Source organism: Poeciliopsis prolifica, unplaced genomic scaffold (assembly GCF_027474105.1).
Source record: "Poeciliopsis prolifica strain line A6 unplaced genomic scaffold, Auburn_PproV2 SCAFFOLD007, whole genome shotgun sequence".
Lineage (NCBI taxonomy): Eukaryota > Metazoa > Chordata > Actinopteri > Cyprinodontiformes > Poeciliidae > Poeciliopsis > Poeciliopsis prolifica.
Genome location: NW_026562382.1, coordinates 17,540,237 through 17,559,332, shown reverse-complemented (window position 1 = coordinate 17,559,332; position 19,096 = coordinate 17,540,237). Strand labels below are relative to the sequence as shown.

General features: G+C 37.0%; 2 protein-coding genes across 2 annotated transcripts; both read left to right on the top strand.

Moving 5' to 3' along the window:
• Positions 1-6,337: 6,337 nt before the first annotated feature.
• Positions 6,338-9,269, top strand: cryba2b (crystallin, beta A2b). Its single transcript, XM_055032435.1, has 5 exons — positions 6,338-6,435; positions 7,110-7,299; positions 8,043-8,184; positions 8,508-8,650; positions 8,907-9,269. Exons 2-5 carry the CDS (start codon positions 7,142-7,144, stop codon positions 9,052-9,054), a joined length of 591 nt encoding a protein of 196 aa, XP_054888410.1. The 5' UTR covers positions 6,338-6,435; positions 7,110-7,141; the 3' UTR covers positions 9,055-9,269.
• Positions 9,270-13,883: 4,614 nt separating this feature from the next.
• fev (FEV transcription factor, ETS family member) lies at positions 13,884-17,737 on the top strand. Its single transcript, XM_055032472.1, has 3 exons — positions 13,884-14,222; positions 14,837-14,908; positions 15,565-17,737. Exons 1-3 carry the CDS (start codon positions 14,174-14,176, stop codon positions 16,104-16,106), a joined length of 663 nt encoding a protein of 220 aa, XP_054888447.1. The 5' UTR covers positions 13,884-14,173; the 3' UTR covers positions 16,107-17,737.
• The last annotated feature ends 1,359 nt before the right edge of the window (positions 17,738-19,096 follow it).

Below are 19,096 nucleotides of genomic sequence, written 5' to 3'. Positions count from 1 at the left end.
TGTATATTATCACACTAATATTGCCTTCATGTCTCTTTTAAATCCCCCTAATCATTTATTGTTCCAGAAAACACCTATAGCCTCATCTTATCATTAGAAAGCCTGACCTCGCCTGCATGTCAGGCTTTACCTGAGAGCCTCCTTGCCTCTGCTTGATTCTCCAGTCAATATTTGCTTAAAGCCAGTGGAAGGTGGATGGCTTACACTTCTTAGTATCCTGGTTACTTTGCTTCCATTTTAAAACGACTGTCCCAACTGGTGCTTGCTTTTGCTACACCCGTCCTCCAGCTCCCAGTTGTTGTGTTAACTTGCAGAAGTCATTTGTTCAAGGCTCTAGGTGAAGACTGACTGAAAATACTGCTGTTATCCAAAATAGACATTATTTTTTGTTGTATTAAGGTTGTATTATGTTTATTTTAGTTCACACAAGTAGACTATTTACTATGTAGGTGATTTTCACCTGCTCATCTGGTGATTTTCACCTACATAGTAAATGGGGGAATTTTACTTTACAAAATAAAGGAAATTGAGTACTTATATACATCAGACTTTACATAAGTCTGATGTATTCTTATTTATTTATAGTCTATCACATAAAATAACAAAAATGTACGTTAACATTTTTGACTGTAACATGGCAAAAAATGAAAAGTAAGAGTGAATTTCATTGCAAGGCTTTCTAACCTCGCTGTCAGAAAAAATACATTATGTACAATTTTACCCATTTCATGTTATTGTTTTATGTTATTGTATATTACTGTTTGGTATTTTCTACAACTGCCAAAATATTTAGTTTGTGTTACTCTTCAGATGGTCCTCCGTTCTTTTAACACTGGATTTACCCAATAAACTGGCAATTTACAAAATTGAGCTAACGCATGTCTGCCCCTGACAGTTGAATTGTCTCATTTCATTATGTCTACTACTGTTTTCCGTGACCCTTTAAACTCTACTCTGCTGGGCCACACTGAGACATTAGCAGCACTTGTTGTATCTCTGCAGCATCAACATGATTGCATTTGTGGTGCCTGTCCAACTCTTGTTGTACTATCATGGTGGAGTGGAGTGAGTGCTACCCAGAGGCTGTGTTAGTTCATTTGTGTGTGTGTGCTGCCTGCTGGCTGTTTCCTCTGACAGTTACTGATAATGAAGAGTCATGCAAATGCCTAAGGCCTGCTCTGTCTCCCAGGAGATGCGTCTTTTTGCTCTCCAATGCTGTAACATTGAATGAGCAATGATCAAAAAGGATCGGGTCTTGGAAAGGTTTTCTTTTACTCTCTCACCTTTAGAGAGTGTGTTTTAACACTGACATCTGTTCTTACACTGTTCAGCTAAATGTTCTCCATTACATAATAAACTGAGAGTGCAGAAAGCCTTGTGTGGGTGCCTGTCGTCACCCTTTAATACTGACAGCATTTCTGTTTTCCCTTTTCCAACACCAGCGGTGACTCATGGAGGCTATCACAGGAAATGTTCAAACCTATCGAATATTCTCTCAGTGTTTTTCTGTCCAGCTGCTTAGGTGTCCAGCAAGTGAAGGTGGAATGGGCAGATGTCCTGCTCACATCATCCTTACCTGGATTAGTCCCCATGGTAACGTTCCGGCTGGAGGAGGGCATTTGCTCAGGGCAATCTACAGTCAGAGTGCTTGTGTGTGTGGATATACAAAGAGTCTTGTGTGCGTGTGTTGGTGTGGGTACAAAGAAGCACATGGAAGTAATTAAGTCTAAGATCCTGAAATGAATATTGAAATAATTCAAATAACCAGGAATATTTTGATTATGTGTCAAATATTTGTGTGTAAAACGTGTGCAGTATCTTCTGAGCAAACAAAAAGAAAATGAAAACCTGTCATACAGAATTCCTGGAAATGGAGACAACAATTGGTGACATGTAAAGAATCAGAGGTAAAACAAAAAAGATTTACCAAAAAAATTTAATTTATTTATATAGTACCAATTCCCAACAACTGACATCTTGAGGCACTTTACAAAACATAATTTCACTTCAATCACAAACACATTCCAGTTTATTAAACCCAGTTAATTTTTAAGTTTCTAAGGAAACTCAGCAGATTACATCAAATTAATCGGCTTCACTCTACCTGGCCACCATGCTGGGACAGTAGACAATTGCTTGCATTCTGTCGTTGACTTTACAGCAATCCCTTATGATGGTGACGAGGAAAACCTCACTATTAACAGGCAGAAAACTCCAACAGAACCAGAGCCTGGCTCAGTACAACAGGCAATCTACCACCATTGACTGAAGGTTTGAGAAGACAGAGCAGACACACAAAAGGATTATTTCTGATTTGGAACAATAAAATGGTAGTTTAAGGCAGCATTATTACAAATGTGTATAAAGAAAAGTGACAAGACCTGTCACTCCAGAGTTTAAAAAAGGATGGATGCAACCTACTAAAGGGCTTCTTTAAGCATGTTACGTTCTCCCTCAAACAAGCACAAACCTTTAACATGGAGACAACCTATTTATGTTTGGAGTCTCAATGAAAGGCAGTTCCTCTAAATTTGATACAAAGGCCATCAGTCAGAAAAAGGCAAATTCGATTGTATATGTATATGTTTTACAAATACATTTTTTCCAGTGAAACTAAAATAAAAACATGAATACCATGTATATATGAGTGATGCAGTAGCTGGTAGATGAGATGAGTCATTTGACCAGTTTAATCACATGAATGGACTTGTTATGCAGCCAGATAAGGATTCAAAGTAGGACCACACAGTGCTAGCTCTGTACCTGACTCCACTGACCCACACACATGCAAATTACCCCCTCCCTGCTGTATTTCACAGGGAAATGAGTTGTTCAGGTGTGTTACTTCTGGGTTACATTTTTCAGATTAGAACCAGGTTCAGACAAAGTATAACTTTCAACGTCATGGGTAGAGATAGGGGCACAGATTGGAGTCAGAAGTAAAAAAAAAAAAAAAAAATTAGCGTTATTTCTTGTGTAGGCTGTGTGAGTAATGAAGTAGGGATAATTCATTTAATCAAACCCAATAGAGGAAAAAGGAAAGTATACTTCCGGTCCCAACCCCCAAGACAAACACATAGCCCCAATTGTTCAGGCAATACTCATTCTGTTTGAATTATTTTCTGTGGATGCAATATTAAAATTTAATGACTCATGTAACAGAAACTTGCCATCATGTTTTCTTGTTTTTGTCTGTAAAGCGCGACAGGTTGAGGCAACCTGACAAGGTAAACAGAGTTGTACCTCACACCATGAGTAATGTAAGCACACACACACACACACATGCACCCAACATCTGTGTCTATATAAGCCTTTCACCTGCTCATCACCTGCTCTGGGTACAAGCAGGCTGACACACACTAATGGACACACATGTAGAGAGGAGGACAATGAACAGGCTAACATCAGACAAAGAGAAAGCTGTTCATACAAATAAACAGCCCATATACCCTACAGGTGAAACCCCTCGCTACACAGATGATCAACGTTACTAAGAACTCCATCAAATACAATATTCAGGGAGAGAAGAAGGATTTGAATAACTGAATTTATGAATGCAGGAAGTCTAGGAAACCAGCAGATGTCTAAAAGTTTAATCAGCAACAAATCAGCATATTAATTCTGCAGAATGTCACCGTCAGTTTGAAAGAAAAGGTAGTTTCTTTGATGAAATTATTTCACTTTAAGGAGAAATCCATACAAATTTTAGTAGATAACTAAAGGAAAAGCGAATGTTTCAATCATTTGCAATATAAAGGGGTTAGTACTCTTTCCCCACCAGAATATCATGCAGATAATTTCCACTAGATGTCACTGATGCTAAAGAAAACACATGTCCAAACTCAACAACGCATCTCAACGCTTGGGATTTAATATCCATTACTTTCACAGTTTAAATAAATAAACTTTTGCAGTTAAATCTTGCAATACACAAATGTTGATTGTTATATGAAAAAAATAAATAAAATAGCAGTACAAAACAACGCTATAATGCTTTTAGAATGATCTAATCCATAATATAAACATCCTAGGGTGATTATTAAAATAAAACGCTTACTATTACAGTCATTTATTACTATCTATTTAAAATTACACTAAATTTATAAGTAACCCTCTTTACACTCAGAATATTATAAGAGGGCACCACATTGATGAGAAATAACTTCCAACAATATCACCATTTATTTACTCTGCTATAATTTCTACAAGCATGTCTAGCCAATCTGACATAATCTTTTAATTTGCACTATATAATCCAGAATAATCTACATTCTTGTATCTTCTTATTATAGTCACATCTTTTCTTTTCAGCTCACCCACAGATTTCCAATAGTATTTAGGCCTCATGTCCTAATGATACATGTTCTATTTCCGTGTTGTTTGTATGTCCGTTGAGTACCTTACTTGGTTTTAATGAACCAATTGATCTCTTGACCATAATATTTTGGGACATCATCCTACTAAAAGACCGTGTGATGACTCACTTTTCATTTTTCTAGCAGAGGCTTCCAGATTTCTGTTGATAAAAGTCAAAGTTGAGGTTAGGCTTAATTTTGATGTCCATGAAAAATAAACAGTCCCACAAGTTCACATATTGGCCACCCTATTAGCCTGTCGGCACAAAGGTGGTTCATTTTTTACGTTTTGCTCCTTTGTTTCACACCAAAACCACATTGAGAGTTTCATGCCAAAAAGATTCATCTTAATTTTATCCAATAAAGAGCACAGTAGTGGAAATAGGGTTCAAGAAACTCCATATTAGTATTTCTAATTGTCAGGTAAAAAAAGCATTTTTTTTCTAGAATGACTTCCATGCAACCAGTTGACATGTATAGAAAACATATCCTGGTTATTATAGAGCCAAGTTGGTCCATAAGATAAAATGAGACATTAAGACCCTTCCTCCCACCATAAATTCTTCTCTAACCCCTGTACTCTGTCTATAAGGTGGTACAATAATCAATGATTGTCATCAAGCCCAGTGGCCACTGGGTATGTTATTTCATACTTATACTTTGGAGATATGGGAAGGTACTAATTGAAATTTAATTTTAAAAATGTAAGGTATAAATGAAGAAAGTGCTTCATGTCCGTTTATTTTAAAGAGATTATTATGATTGTCAAACATTGCAAATGTTAAAAATATTTTTTTATAAAACATGTTTTTACATGATTGAATGAATATACTTGGAGAGATGCTCAATAAATTAGAATATGCATTTGAATTATATTTATTTGTCATATTAAATGTACATTTTGAATGTGTTTAACTTAGTGAAACACGTTACTGAAATAAATAAACTGTATTAATCAAATATTACAGGTTTGCTTTCATCTAAAATTTTCCTTGGGAGATTATACTGCTGTGCTACAATAAAAGACACATCTCATGTTTTGTTGTTGGAATTAACCCAAATGCATTCAGGAGGAAGGTACAAACATGACCAAAGTATTTTAATAAGAAAACCAGTAGAACAAACTCACACCAATGTCAAATGCTGGAAACCAGCAAACCATTATAAAACAAAGCACTAAATGTAACATTCAAAACAAGGGAAACACAGTGACATAACAGGCCAGCAAACATAAGAAAATAACATGATAGTAGAATAAAATACTAAAGCTAAACATCAAGGTGACTGAAAACACTTTAAGTCCTAAAATTAAGTTGTAATATTTTTTTTCCCATGTTTTTACGTCTTTACTTGCAGTGCTAGTTACAGTGACTGAACTTGTGCTAATAATACTTGAAGTATCTACAAATTATATTTGGTTTAGTTCTAAATTTGCATATCTATTCTCCATGTATCTCTATGTCATTATGTCTTATTGTCATAGGCGTAGTAACTGTCTCAGCTCTGTGTGAGAAAGGAGGTAAAAGACGCAAATAACCCAAATTCTACTGGGCAGAGCCAGTTAAACCTTCCCTGTATGAGTGCATCACTTCCTCCAGCTGACCAGCATACCCTGGTACAGAAGGAAACAGGCTCCGTAAATGAAATCAACACACACCCAAGTACTCACTGTGTGGGATGCCTAAACCCCTTTCCTCACTAGGAGTTTAGGATTCAGTTCACCTACAGCAGAGAGAGTGGGGATCAGCTCCCAGAATGTCTCTATTATCCCACTACACCAATCAAACTGTCGTGTCAGTGCGTTGCCATTGTATAGTCCCAGGTCAGGCTGCCAACAGCCATGGCTGCCGTATTGATGACTAAGTCAGTTTGGGGCTCTGAGGACAATGGTGCTCTGGAGCCTCCACAAAGCATGAGGCTAATGCTGCCCTTTCAGGCGGCCTGTTCAGCTGCTGAGTGTGCAAGGTTGCTGGGCAAATGGAGCGACGCAGGTCCAGGGGGCCCAGCCCTATAAAAACACAGACGAGGGTCTCCTCGCCGACATTGATTATACTGGATCTGTCCCACCTCAGTACTGTCTGTAAGTATGCCCACATGTTGCCTCAAACTTAGCTACAAGAAAACGGATACAGTTGTGGGGAGACGGGTGTGAGTGACTGAGGTGGAGCCCAACAGGAAGCAAGATACCAACGTATATTATGCATCACATTGGCCTCTGATGGATGTACTTTATGAGCTTTTGTTTTCAGAGATAAGCCTGGGGATATATTGAAATACAATTAATATTATTATCTATTGTTTATCTATCTGTTTAATGTCTTAGAGAATAGTGAGCTTATGTTTGGCTTGAAAACCAGTTTTTTAAGCTTGCAATGTCCAATTTTTCTTATACCAATGATTATTTATTGATAAAGCGGTTGTCTGTAGAAAAATAATGGATACGCAAATTTAAAAAAATATATATATATTATCATTATTATTTGCTTTTGCTTCTCATTTTAGTTTTGGATTGTTATCGTTTTGAAACAAGAAGGGACACTTGAATTTTTGAAAGATTTGTGTTGTTTTATTTGATTTTTCAATTAATTTAAGCTCGAGCCCCCTCCCCTGCTTTAAGCTTATCATGATTTTAATGTGGATAAATAGTATCTGCTTTAACACACAGAGAACACTTGCTTTTTCTTGGATAAAACTCACAACTGATGGACACTTTGTGTTGTGAATGAAATGTATGTTTTTCACCCTATTCCGCAGAGAAGCACCCCTCAAAGGGAGAAGCAGCAGCCATGAACCCTCAACAGATGGAGCAGATGGGCCAGTTCAGGATCACAGTCTGGGAGGAGGAGAACTTCCAGGGCAAGCGCTGTGAGTTCATGCTGGAGTGCCAGAACATCATGGAGAGGGGCTTCAACAAGATCCGCTCCATCAAGGTTGACAACGGACCGTAAGTTAGCTCTCCGATGAATCCCTGTTGCTCACATACGCTTGTCTTAAACTCCTTGTGTTCACAATTCACTATTTTTGTTTTTTTGTATGAATTACCTACCAGCTCATCTAACAATAAAGGTTAGCTTTACCAATGCCGATTTGCACCACATTAATGCTAGACATTAGCCATGCCTATATGAACAATGCAGCTGTCATAATTCATAATTCTTCTTAAATATTTAAAAAATAGTTGAATTGGGAATTTCTAAGCTAAAGCAAAAATACATTTCTATTGATTTGCTTTAAAAAGTCTGATCTGATGAGATATAGTGCAAACAAAGATCTAATAACAAAAAAATATACATATACATGGAAAATACAACCTGTGTTTTTATTACACCGATATTTGGTATGCATCTCGTGTGTATACGCATCCAAGTGTGACCCTGTTTTTGATAAGAGCTGGCTGTGAGCAGCTGCTGGCTGCGAGCCAGAACGGCTGGCTGACTGACTGACTGACTGACTGCTGATCAGATAAGGCGCCCTGGGTGCAGCAGCACTGCACAGCTTAATGTTTGCTTTGTGTGAGACGGTGACAAAAGAAGCTGCATTCTGTTTTTTATGCGAGACCAAACTGTGGGTGTTCATCACAGGTGGACAGTTTTAGAGTCATTTCTTATCTGAACCAAGTTTTCTGGAGTGTTTTTGTAGTATTTTGTTTTTCAGCTCCTCTGATCCTTACTTCTCTCTGCTGTCCAGGTGGGTGGGCTACGAGTACCCAGAGTTTCAGGGACAGCAATTTATCCTGGAGAAGGGAGATTATCCTCGCTATGAGGCTTGGAGTGGAAACAGCAGCTACAGAACCGAGCACATGCTTTCCTTCAGACCCATTAAGTGTGCCGTGAGTCCTCCCTCACTCACTTCTCTTTTCCATCTGTATTTATAAAAAATACCCCTCCTCATTCCTTTGAATACTCTGCATATGTTGAAATAATTTCATTTTGGTTTCAGTCTTGTGCATCAAATCATAGCATGAAGCCATGTAATTCAAACATAATGAAATCTGTAGACATGCTTAGTCTAATTTATTTAGTATTAATTGAAAGAAAAAGGATTGAACGCTGAATGGTGTTTTTTTCTTTCAGTATGAACAAAGAAATATTAGTAGCTTTTTTGACATCTCATTGCAAAAGTCTTGAATATGTTTAAATGTGTTCTCTGCAGAATCACAGTGATAGCAAGGTGACCCTGTATGAGTGTGAGGACTTCCAGGGCCGTAAGTTTGAAATGTGCGATGACTACCCCTCCCTACAGGCCATGGGTTGGTGCAGCAAGGAGGTGCCCTCCATGAAAGTCAACTCAGGAGCGTACGTCTCTCTTCATTCCTTCTCCTAATTGTTTTCCTTTTTTTTTTTTTTTGTCTTTGTAATTTTCCTTGTTGCAGGCCTAATTTTTTCAACCAGTGTAATTTTTCTCTTTTATTATTGTGTCATTTTCTATAGATTTAGATTTTTCCTGGTGTAAGTTAGCGGGGATTTAGGATGCTATCTCCTTCCAAAACACCACCGTTTATGACTATTCGTCTGAATTTTCAAGCTTTGCTTGTTCTGTTCCTTTATGCAGCTGGGTGGCCTATCAGTTCCCTGGCTACCGTGGCTACCAGTACATCCTGGAGAGAGACAGACACCAAGGCGAGTACAGAAACTACAACGAGTTCAGCACCCAGGCTCACACCAACCAGGTGCAGTCCATTCGTAGGATCCAGCACTAGATCGTCACACTGCCTGCCTGAACCAACTTAAAAAAAAAAAAAGAAACTTCCTTTCTAATTGCTTCCTCACCTCAAACCCTGGACAGACCTCTGTCACAGAACAGTAGACTATCTCTTTCGATCGCTCTGTGGCTCTGGATGTATGGATATACACTTCTACTACCATGCTAAAGCATGTTCTTGAAATAGGAAATAAAGCTTTTTCTTCCAAAATAGAGGTTGTTTGTTGGTATTCTTTATTTTTTTTCATCTCCAATAAATTTCTTTCATCTTAATTTGGTCAATTCATTCCATGGCAACATCGGAGCCCATTTAGCTTTGTGAGCAAGGCTGCTATCACAGTTAAATATTGATTTTGTATTTATCGAGGACATATCTAGCCTTTCATGGGGAGATTTGATTCTGTTAGGCTTTAGGATGTGTAGTGTTGTTCTTGTCATACTGTATTCTTATTTCCAATAAACGAGAGCATGAGATTACTTTTGTTTCTATTATTTGTTTTACAAATGTTACAATTTGCATACATTAAAAATAAATAAATAAAGTTGATATGTATCAGGTGGCAACTTTATAAACTGAGCCCATCCATTATTTACAGATGTATCTGGCACAAATATGTGGGAGAAAACTTTTTGCTTTTGCATTAGCAACACAAACTAAAGACCAAAGTCGACACAAAGTCTGGCCAGTCTACATATTGTGTTCTCACAAATTAGGTGCCAACATCAGCCAACTCCAGTGCTCAGTAACACATCCACAGACTTCAGAATAAGCAAAAGAAAATCTGTTTGAAAACCAACACCTTGTGTTGTGGACTGAAATTTGCATAAAAGAAGGTTGAGAGTGTCTCCTGAACAATATGTTTTTGATAAGTGTCTTTCTAAAACAACCAACAGTGATTAATTTTCAGATTGTGACAAGTTTTGTATTTTAACAAGTGAATGCACTCTATGCACTGTAACAAGGTTCCCAGGACCTTTTGGAAATGAGAGGCCCACAGCATCACAGATCCTCTCCCATAACTAAGAAGTGCTTTTCCATTTATTCCTCCTTTTGACAAACTTCTAGTGATATTCCTTGATTGTTATTTTTATTTATTTTTTTACCTTTTTCTATTGTTTGTTACAGTACTAATGGTTTTATTTTATTTTATATGTATTGCACTGACTGTAGGCAACTTTGAGTGAGCAGCTATTTTCTTGAAGTCTGTTGCTAACTTATGCGGAACAATGACTAAAACATTCTGCATGTCTCTTCTTTTCCATCTTAAAGCAAAATTCTGGTTACATTTACAACATAGTAAGAAATTCTTGATTATGATTTGGCACAACTTTCATAAACTCTCATAAACACAATTCAGCTTACATTTATTTGAAAGAAATTACATCAGTTTCTTCTGGAAGTGAAATAATTTAAACAATTTTTTCAAATAAAAGTTGGAATCTTCGTAAATGGGTGCCAAAAATGGGATTGTTCAAAGGTCAAATTAGGAGTTGTTTCATTTTGTACTTGCAAGTGTTCTCAGTTCTGAGAACAATGTATGCAAGAAGAGTGTGAAAAAGACAGTCCACATCCTTTAACAGTTGAGCAGCTTAGTTTTTGTTTGCCCATCCTAATATGACACTGTCGTGTTTATCCTTGACGTTTGCCAGGATCCTGGTGTGTGTTTACTTCCATTTGTTGGTCCAGGACGTTGGATTCCGCATTACACCCCAATTGGCCCCACTGTCCCACGCCCAGAAACAACAGGATCTTTGATAAATGTGTAACTTTGCACACACACCTTTCTCAAATATACATTCCTCTACAACCCGATTAAAGGAGCTGCTGCGTGGCTCACACAGAAGGGACATTTGAGAAGTGGAGGGAGCTGCAAGAAGTTCTTAGCATAAAGGTAAGTCAAGACTCAGGCAAAATCCTGCACTTAGCAAACCTTGCTAACTGCAGGATTGACTGTTGTATTTTCTAGTTGGTTCAGGTAACAAGTAGCTAAAATCGACAATGTATATTACAAAATGCAAACTTTCTAATCGCCTGAGCTTCAGTAATATGTCAGACATATGCTCTGCTTTTTTGTCCAGATCTAAGATTGACTTGTTTTCAAAGCAGAAACAAATACCTGCATTTTTTTTAATTTTTTTTTATTTTTGATGCTTCAGTGAGTCTCTTGTGGATTTCTGTGAATTTCTGTCTTCCCGGTTGAAAGATTGCCTGCATATTTTCCCACTATTGCGACCACAGATTCAGTCTAGCTTCCGAGGCTTGTTTTAAGTTGCCTGCGACTTGTACTTGGACACAGGCAGCTAAAGCAAGTCTGGGACGCCTGAGACATGTCAGCGAGAACATCTGACGACAGAAGCCAGAACATAGAAATTACTCTGACAGATTTTGGGTTTCCATTAAAATCCATTAAATTATATCCTGCAGTGCAAAATCCCAGAAGGCATCGTGACAGTGTATTGAAAAGGTGTTACATTTCACCTTAAATCTTAAGCAGTTTGCTATAAAAATGATTGTTATTTTATATTACTTTATAGTAGTTTCCGTTTTTTAATATGATTTCCTTTCTGTGTGCATGACAGGACTCATATCAGGTGACTCATGGAGGCATTGATTATCAGCTAACTATTCACACAATATATAAGCTTATGATATAAAATGCTAATAGTTTTGTACTTTGAGTTCACCTTAGATTCACTGTATGTTTTCTAACTGAAGAAAAAACATGTTTGTAAGTTTAAAATAGGATTTAATTGCCTAGACATTTAAGATGGTAGAAATAATAGTATTTTAAATCACTTAACTTGTCTTCTGGTTTGTGTTTTAGAGACAGAAAAATTGCCAAACTACACATAAACCAGCAGCATGTGCCATGTTTTCTCTTTCAGGATCATCATGAAATATGCATGTTGTGGGGTTTGCTTTTATTTTCAGTGAGGCTAGATCAGATAATCAAAGATTGATTGGAAGAGAAAACAAAAAGAACAGGACGACATCCGACACAAGCCGGGGTCAAAGCTGGAACAGTGTACACAGTCACATCACGCCCACGTTTGAATGGTTTTAATTTTGTCCCCATATTTGCAATTCTTTAGTCGTGGGCTTCATTTTCTTTTTTCTTTTTTGTTTTTGTTGCATAATCTTACATAGTTTATTGGAAAAGCTTTAACCAATGACTTAAAAATATTAATAAAATTTGAATAAAATATTTCAAATGTGTTGCCTGTTTCTGTGTATTACAAGTGTTTTATATGTGTTGCAGTTAAAGTGATACTGATTTATTTTGTCAATAAATTAAAGTTGAACCGCCTCTGTGTTACATGTGAAATATATGGAAGAAATATAATCACTATTATTTGCACTAATTGGGTTTTATTATTCAGCTGTAGTGGAATTATTGATAAGAAATGTACAACTTACATAAAATCTGTTGAACTTTAGACACAAAGTATTGACACCCTGTTATTTTTTGTCACATCAAAAGCACAAAATCTGTGTATTTTTAAAAGATTTTATATCATGAGCAAAATAAAATTGTGCAGTAGATATAAATAATGTATAAGACTCTTAAAAATATGCCATTAATAACTCACCTTCTTAATTCTTATACCCCTAATTTGCGTCAAGTGAAAGTAACTATATCAGACATCATTTAAAGTCAGGTCCAGCTTTTCTGTGAACATTTCAGAGGTTTGATGAAGAATATCAAGAGAACATAGCAGACAGTTCAATAAGAAAACTGTGAAGAAGTTTAAAGATACTAAGATGTAGAAAAAATATTGCAAACTTTGAATATCACAAAAAGCTCTGTTCCATCTATCACCAAAAACTGCAAAGCTGTCAGTACAGGTCAGTGCCAGTGAAGTAGATCAGAGAAGCATCCAAACGGTGTATGGTAACTCTGGAGGAGATGCAGAGATCCACAGCTCAGTTGTGATCATCTGCAAAAGTGACAACTTTTAGTCATGGACTCCAAAAATCAAGCCTTTATAGAAGAGTGACCGTTTGTCACAAGCTGTGTATGATACACAGCAAGCATGTGGATGGAGATTCTCCACTCTAATGAAACCAAGATTCAGCTTTCTAGTTGATAATGTGGTCAGAATTGACTGAAACAAATGCTGAATATATCTACATCAGCCATGTGCCATCATTCTACATAATGTTTGAATTTAACTTTTTATAGTAAATTACTAATTCAACATTTTTTGTTCAAATTTTAATTTAGGAAGTTACATTTTCTAGATCATTGCAGATAGTCAAGCCATAATATCTGGGTTAGATTTAACTCCAGACTTTGACTAGACCAGTCCAAAACCTTCTTTTTTTAGCCATTAAAAGATGGATTTTCTGGTATGCTTTAGATTATTGTCTTCTGCTTAAGTGTTGTTGCAATGCTCTTCTTAGGCCTTCTAGTGAGCCATCAATGGATCCAGGTGCAAACCAGAAAGAGAACTACAACATGCAGGATGCTGGCCCTGGAGGATCGACTTCAGACACCATTGTCCTAGAAGAAGCAGAAAGACATGAGCTTGCACCAATGAGCATCAGGGCCCCATGGTTTTAAAGTTATGACCTCATTAGACCCAGATTGAGGCCATATAACGTTAAACCCACACAGAGGATGTTAGGAGGGATGAAATGTTCTTGTTTTCCTCTGCGCACTGAAGCGCGTTTTTCAAGGTAAATATTCTTCCTCCAACATGAGGCAGGTCTTTGTTGTTTACCAAGAGGTAAAGAGGCGGAAAAGTGAGGGGGATCTGAACTGGTTTCCATGTCAAACACTTCAATTCACCATAGAAACTCAGATCTTAACGCGGAAACTTTATTAAACTGTGATGGTGGATTGATAAGGGCCGAATTTCTATCGGCCTCTTTTTATTGTGGGCACCGGGCGGGCTGACAGAGGTAAATTGCTCTTTTAATTAAAGCAATGCACCAGGGGAAATTGCTGTCTGAATATTGTCTCAGAGATGGGGGCCAGTGACAGTTGCCTGGAAACTTCAATCTGTCCACCCGCATTTATTCCAGATCCCAGTTATGAGATAAAGTTTAATAAAAATCTTTTGCTGCGCCACCGCCGAAATGAAACCCAAGCCTTTCTGAGCATCTGAACACAATGAGACAGGACCGCGGAGGAAACCTCATGTTCAACATGTATCTCTCAGGTTTGTCCCGTTAGGAATTAGTCAAACAGGCTTTTGTGATAGAATTGGTGGGATGTTTGCAGCGCTGTGGAGTCCAGCAGAAGAAGATGTTCGGTTTCCAGGCCAGAGCTGCGCTGAGCCGCTTCCCTCTGAAAGCCGCTCTGCTCTTTTGTCGGAAATCGGAAATCCTTTTTCCTGGACGCGTTTCCTGGCTTCTTGCAGGGGGGACCGCAAGGATGACATGCTTCACGCACTGGACTCTGACTGCACCAGAAAGCAATAGGATTTCATTCCGTTTGCGCATTTATGAGTCTATTTTTTGTGTAAATTGGTGCAAAAATAGTCCACTTTAAATATTACGAAAACATTTTAAAAATTGGGGGGAAATTTGATGTGTTGTGCGGATTTAAATACATTTTATGCTTTTTCAAATATTGTTGTGTTTATTGCATTTTTTGTCAGTTGTAGCCTATATTCATTTCATTCGCTATTTTATACACAGACCCTTCTTATTCTTTTTAATATCCAGACCAGATTGCTATCTATAAATACATAGCTTAGTGGAATTCCTAAACTATTTTGCAATATTGAAAATAAATATATATTTGATGTTCATTTTTTTGTTTTGACTTCAGATCCAACAGAAAATCTGTTGAAAGAAAGCAAAGGAACATCTTGGAGTCCAATAAATACCGGAGTGCAAAAAGGTAAGAATGAACCCAAAATAATCCTAAAAAATATCAATTTGTTACTTTGTTATATTTGATATGAATTTTAGTGAAAATTTATATCAAATATTAGCTGAGTAATAAAATTTGGATTCTTTAAAGAATAAAGACAGATAGTAATCGATTTTGCTATTATAACGATTAATAAATTATTTATTTTAAATACATATTTGATAAATATTGTTGGAAAATAATCAATTACTTCTGAGTCTTTATTTGTCAAGAAATACTACATACAATTTGAAAATATACTTTATTTAATACATTATTATTCCAGAAAATATTAAAAAATTAAGAAGGACAGAACGTACAAAATAGAGAGAGGAAAAGAGAGAATCAAAGAAAGAAAATAAAAAAAACTTTAAGTTCAAATATCTGACATTAATGTCATTGACATCAGATTTTCTCTGTTTTGATGACACACCGTTCATCTCTAAAACTAAATATAATATATACATTTTTTTATGTAATAGAAGTGGAATCTGGGGAGAACTAGAATGATTGTAACATCTCTGCTTCAAAAGAACTGAAATCTAGTTTCTGTCTCTGATCACTGCTGGGATTAAAGTCTTCTGTCGTGAATATTTCTTGGAGAACATAACAATGTGTGTTTTTTATTCTGCACCTGCCCCCAGGCAGCGGGCAGATCCAGCTATGGCAGTTTCTTCTGGAGCTCCTCTCGGACAGCAGCAACGTGTCGTGCATCGCCTGGGAGGGCACCAACGGGGAGTTCAAGCTCATCGACCCGGACGAGGTGGCCCGGCGCTGGGGGGAGCGGAAGAGCAAGCCCAACATGAACTACGACAAGCTGAGCCGGGCGCTGCGCTACTACTACGACAAGAACATCATGACTAAAGTCCACGGCAAGAGATACGCCTACAAGTTCGACTTCCATGGCCTGGCGCAGGTGTGCCAGCCGTCCACCACGGAGCAGGCCATCTACAAGTTCCAGGGGAACTTCTCCCCGATCCCTTTCTCCGGCATATCCAAACTGAATCTCGTCGCGCCCGGCGTGGGTCCCTCGGGTTTCTCCTACTGGCCCGGCTCCCCGCCGGCGGCCCTCTATCACAGCCACAGCCTGCAGCCCACCGGGCCCTTCGGCACCGTGTCTCCGTCTCACATCAGCTGCGTCAACAACATCAACAGTCTGACCAACATCAACAATCACTACAACTGACTCCTGTTGCGCATTCCATGCCAGGCTTGGAATAAATGAATAAACACGAACTGGTTTTTGTTTGCGCCCCAAATGTTGAGTAATTTCACCACGATTTGGACAAGATTTCTGAAAAACGACATTTATTTTATTTCACTCAGCAAACCTGCCTTATTCCACAACCATCCATCCCTTTGGACTGCAGTTTATCCCGGTATGTCGATAAATTGTTAATTAGAATCAAAAATCAACATTAGGTTCTATTTTATTTGATTCTTCGATTCGATTATAGATGGCCCTTGTAGATATGAAGTAAATAATTTTATATAACTTGAATCAATCTGACCCTTTGTTCAGACTCCTGCGTAGAAACAACCAAGATGTGTGTTAAAAAAACAAACAAAAACAAAAAGTGGTTTGGCTATGTTTTAAATCGTTTTTCACTCAGATGTAATGAATATTTAATAAATGAATAAATATAGACATTAGAAAAACCGTCTATCATTTTACACGCATTACTTTTCTGCGCAAAATGTCATTATAAAAAAAATATATACATAGAGAGAAAATTTCTGATATCCACTCAACAAATTCTGAATTTCGGAAATCAACAAACTTTTATTTGTGACAAGGTGTTTCTTGATAGAGAATATAGCGATTAGATGTTCCAATAAAATACTAACAGAGATGTTTTCTCCTTTCTTCCTTTACATTGTCTCTGTCTCATCGATCCTTCAGTCATTGTGATCGGTCAGGACGCCAACGACTCTTTCAGATCCAAAATGGAGGTTTATTGTCCATGAGCCAATTCGGACGCCACGGGGAGACATACAGTATTTTTTTCAACTCACTCTACAGTGGGCAAATGGTGCTTTTATGATTTCAATAAATAAAATTAGGAATGTGACTAACGTTGTTTTACCTTGGTCACATTCATATTTATCCAGAGTTGAAGGGTAACAGAACCAAAAAACATATAGAATTGAAATTTACAATAATAATAATAAAAAAATGCCTAAGCTCTGAATGACAGTTGCAAATATTTACATTTAAGATTCACAGAAATAACTAATGATAGAGGGAAAATCATATATAGGTACATCAGTTTGTGAATCGGGATAGCAATTGAGAATTTAAACTATCTTAGACAGAATAGGTGGGAAATGATTTGGTGTTTTCTTAACTGAGCTTCCAGATGCTTTCCCTCCCTCTGAGAATTCAATTTTTTAACACTACTATACTAGACCTCTGGCGCCACCTTGTGGTGAAGAATCGGGATTTTAGGAGTTGAATTTGAGGTTCAAACTAGTAAGAAAAAAAATGCCCTATTGATAAATGACTGCTTGCTTAAAAATCGCTCTAAACTAAAAAATATTTATAGAAATGTAAAATTTTCTTTTCACCTGCAAAAAACAAACCAACAAACAGAAAAAATTCTAGCAGTACTGTCAAGTATTATGTGTGATGGAACAATGACATTATTTAACCAGTCTGACGCTTTTCTTGTTTTAACTGAATTCATATTAAATATCTTGTGACAACAGGCACAATTCCATTTAGTGGAATTTGAATTGATTAAAAAAAATTTATTAAAAAAACAAAACAAAAAAAAAGAAAGAAATGTAAATAAATAAATGTACTTATAAACATTATAGCTACTTCCCGATGGTCTTCTATCTTGTGACTTTGTAAAGTGCCAAAAGAAAATAAAAGGGATATTTAGATTAGAAAAGTTAAACAGTTAAAGCTGAAGCATTTTTTGTATCCTTGCCAAGAATCAGATTAATGAACGACAGTAAAAGTTGGACTTTTATAGCCTTCATTGTTAAGACATAGTAAGAGTGAGCTGGTCTAATGATAGAGAAGATACTTCTGACTGCGCCTAGATTTGTGTTCTTGAGAAATGTAGAGTCTTTGCTATTGCAAAAACCAGTCAATGGTTAAAATAATTAAATAAATAAGAATTAATTGTTCTCAGCCTTTGCTCCCCAAAGGTTTATCTGGTTTATCTGTTATCTTCTAACAGATAAACCAGATGCAGTTACCTGTAGAGAAACTACTCAGTGGAAACATAAAGTTAACAGTTGAAACAACTGCAAACTGGACCATAGAAGAGGAAAGGAGGTCAGTTTGTCTTCTATGAGCCCATAGCAGGGCAACTTCAGAGAAGCTCAGGGTAACACATGCTCTAACTGTAGGTTTTATCAAAAAGGAAAGTTTAAACCAAGTCTTTAACAGAGATAAATTTTTAAGAAAGAAATTTTAATTTTGTAGCAGAAAGGAAACAGCTGATGCATGAGTTCAGAGTAAATACAATTCAGCATGGGTAGACAGGACAAAGATGTGACTTTGTTCTAAATCTGGAACAAATTCACAGAAAACTGGTAAACAGCTGAAACACTGAGTTCCTTTAAAAATCCACCTGTTTCAGAGTTGCTTTTGAACCATAATAAATAGAACACTGACCAACGCATTTGATGTGTATTGATGACTTTTATAATTACACTTGACTTGATAAAATGTAATGATTGTTTCTGGTTTCACAATGGGTGTCTGTAATGTTTATTATATTTTTATGTTTTTATAATTAAAAGCACTTTGATTGATTGATTACAACATGTCTCTTATAGAAAGATGTCATGAATATTATTTATTTATTCATTTTGTAGCGAATGCCACCATTAGTTGTGCCTTTAAGGAGTCTTTAACATAATAGTGCCTTTAAATTTAAATTTAGGTTTTAAACCAAATGAACATTGTTTTGTTCAGGCTTACTAGCGCAAGAAATTGTTGGAGCTGCTGCTTCCAAAAGTTACATTTTCCAGAAGTTTCAAAGTGCAACAATGGCTCTAGTCGGCCATGCGGGGGCACCATCGCTCTTCTGCTGCCACAAATACACCTTACATAACTAAGTGATCAAAGGATTGGATTAATGTAGAGTGCAGAAGCTGTTGCAAATAGCAGATTAACCCTTCACTTCGTTATATGACAGTTCATCCCGAAGATGTGGG

Coding starts and splice junctions, on each gene's coding strand:
- cryba2b (XM_055032435.1), top strand. CDS start 7,142: ATGAACCCTCAACAGATGGAGCAGATGGGCCAGTTCAGGATCACAGTC. Junction 7,300..8,042: donor ATCAAGGTTGACAACGGACC/GTAAGTTAGCTC, acceptor TCTGCTGTCCAG/GTGGGTGGGCTACGAGTACC. Junction 8,651..8,906: donor ATGAAAGTCAACTCAGGAGC/GTACGTCTCTCT, acceptor TCCTTTATGCAG/CTGGGTGGCCTATCAGTTCC.
- fev (XM_055032472.1), top strand. CDS start 14,174: ATGAGACAGGACCGCGGAGGAAACCTCATGTTCAACATGTATCTCTCA. Junction 14,223..14,836: donor GTTCAACATGTATCTCTCAG/GTTTGTCCCGTT, acceptor TTTTGACTTCAG/ATCCAACAGAAAATCTGTTG. Junction 14,909..15,564: donor AAATACCGGAGTGCAAAAAG/GTAAGAATGAAC, acceptor ACCTGCCCCCAG/GCAGCGGGCAGATCCAGCTA.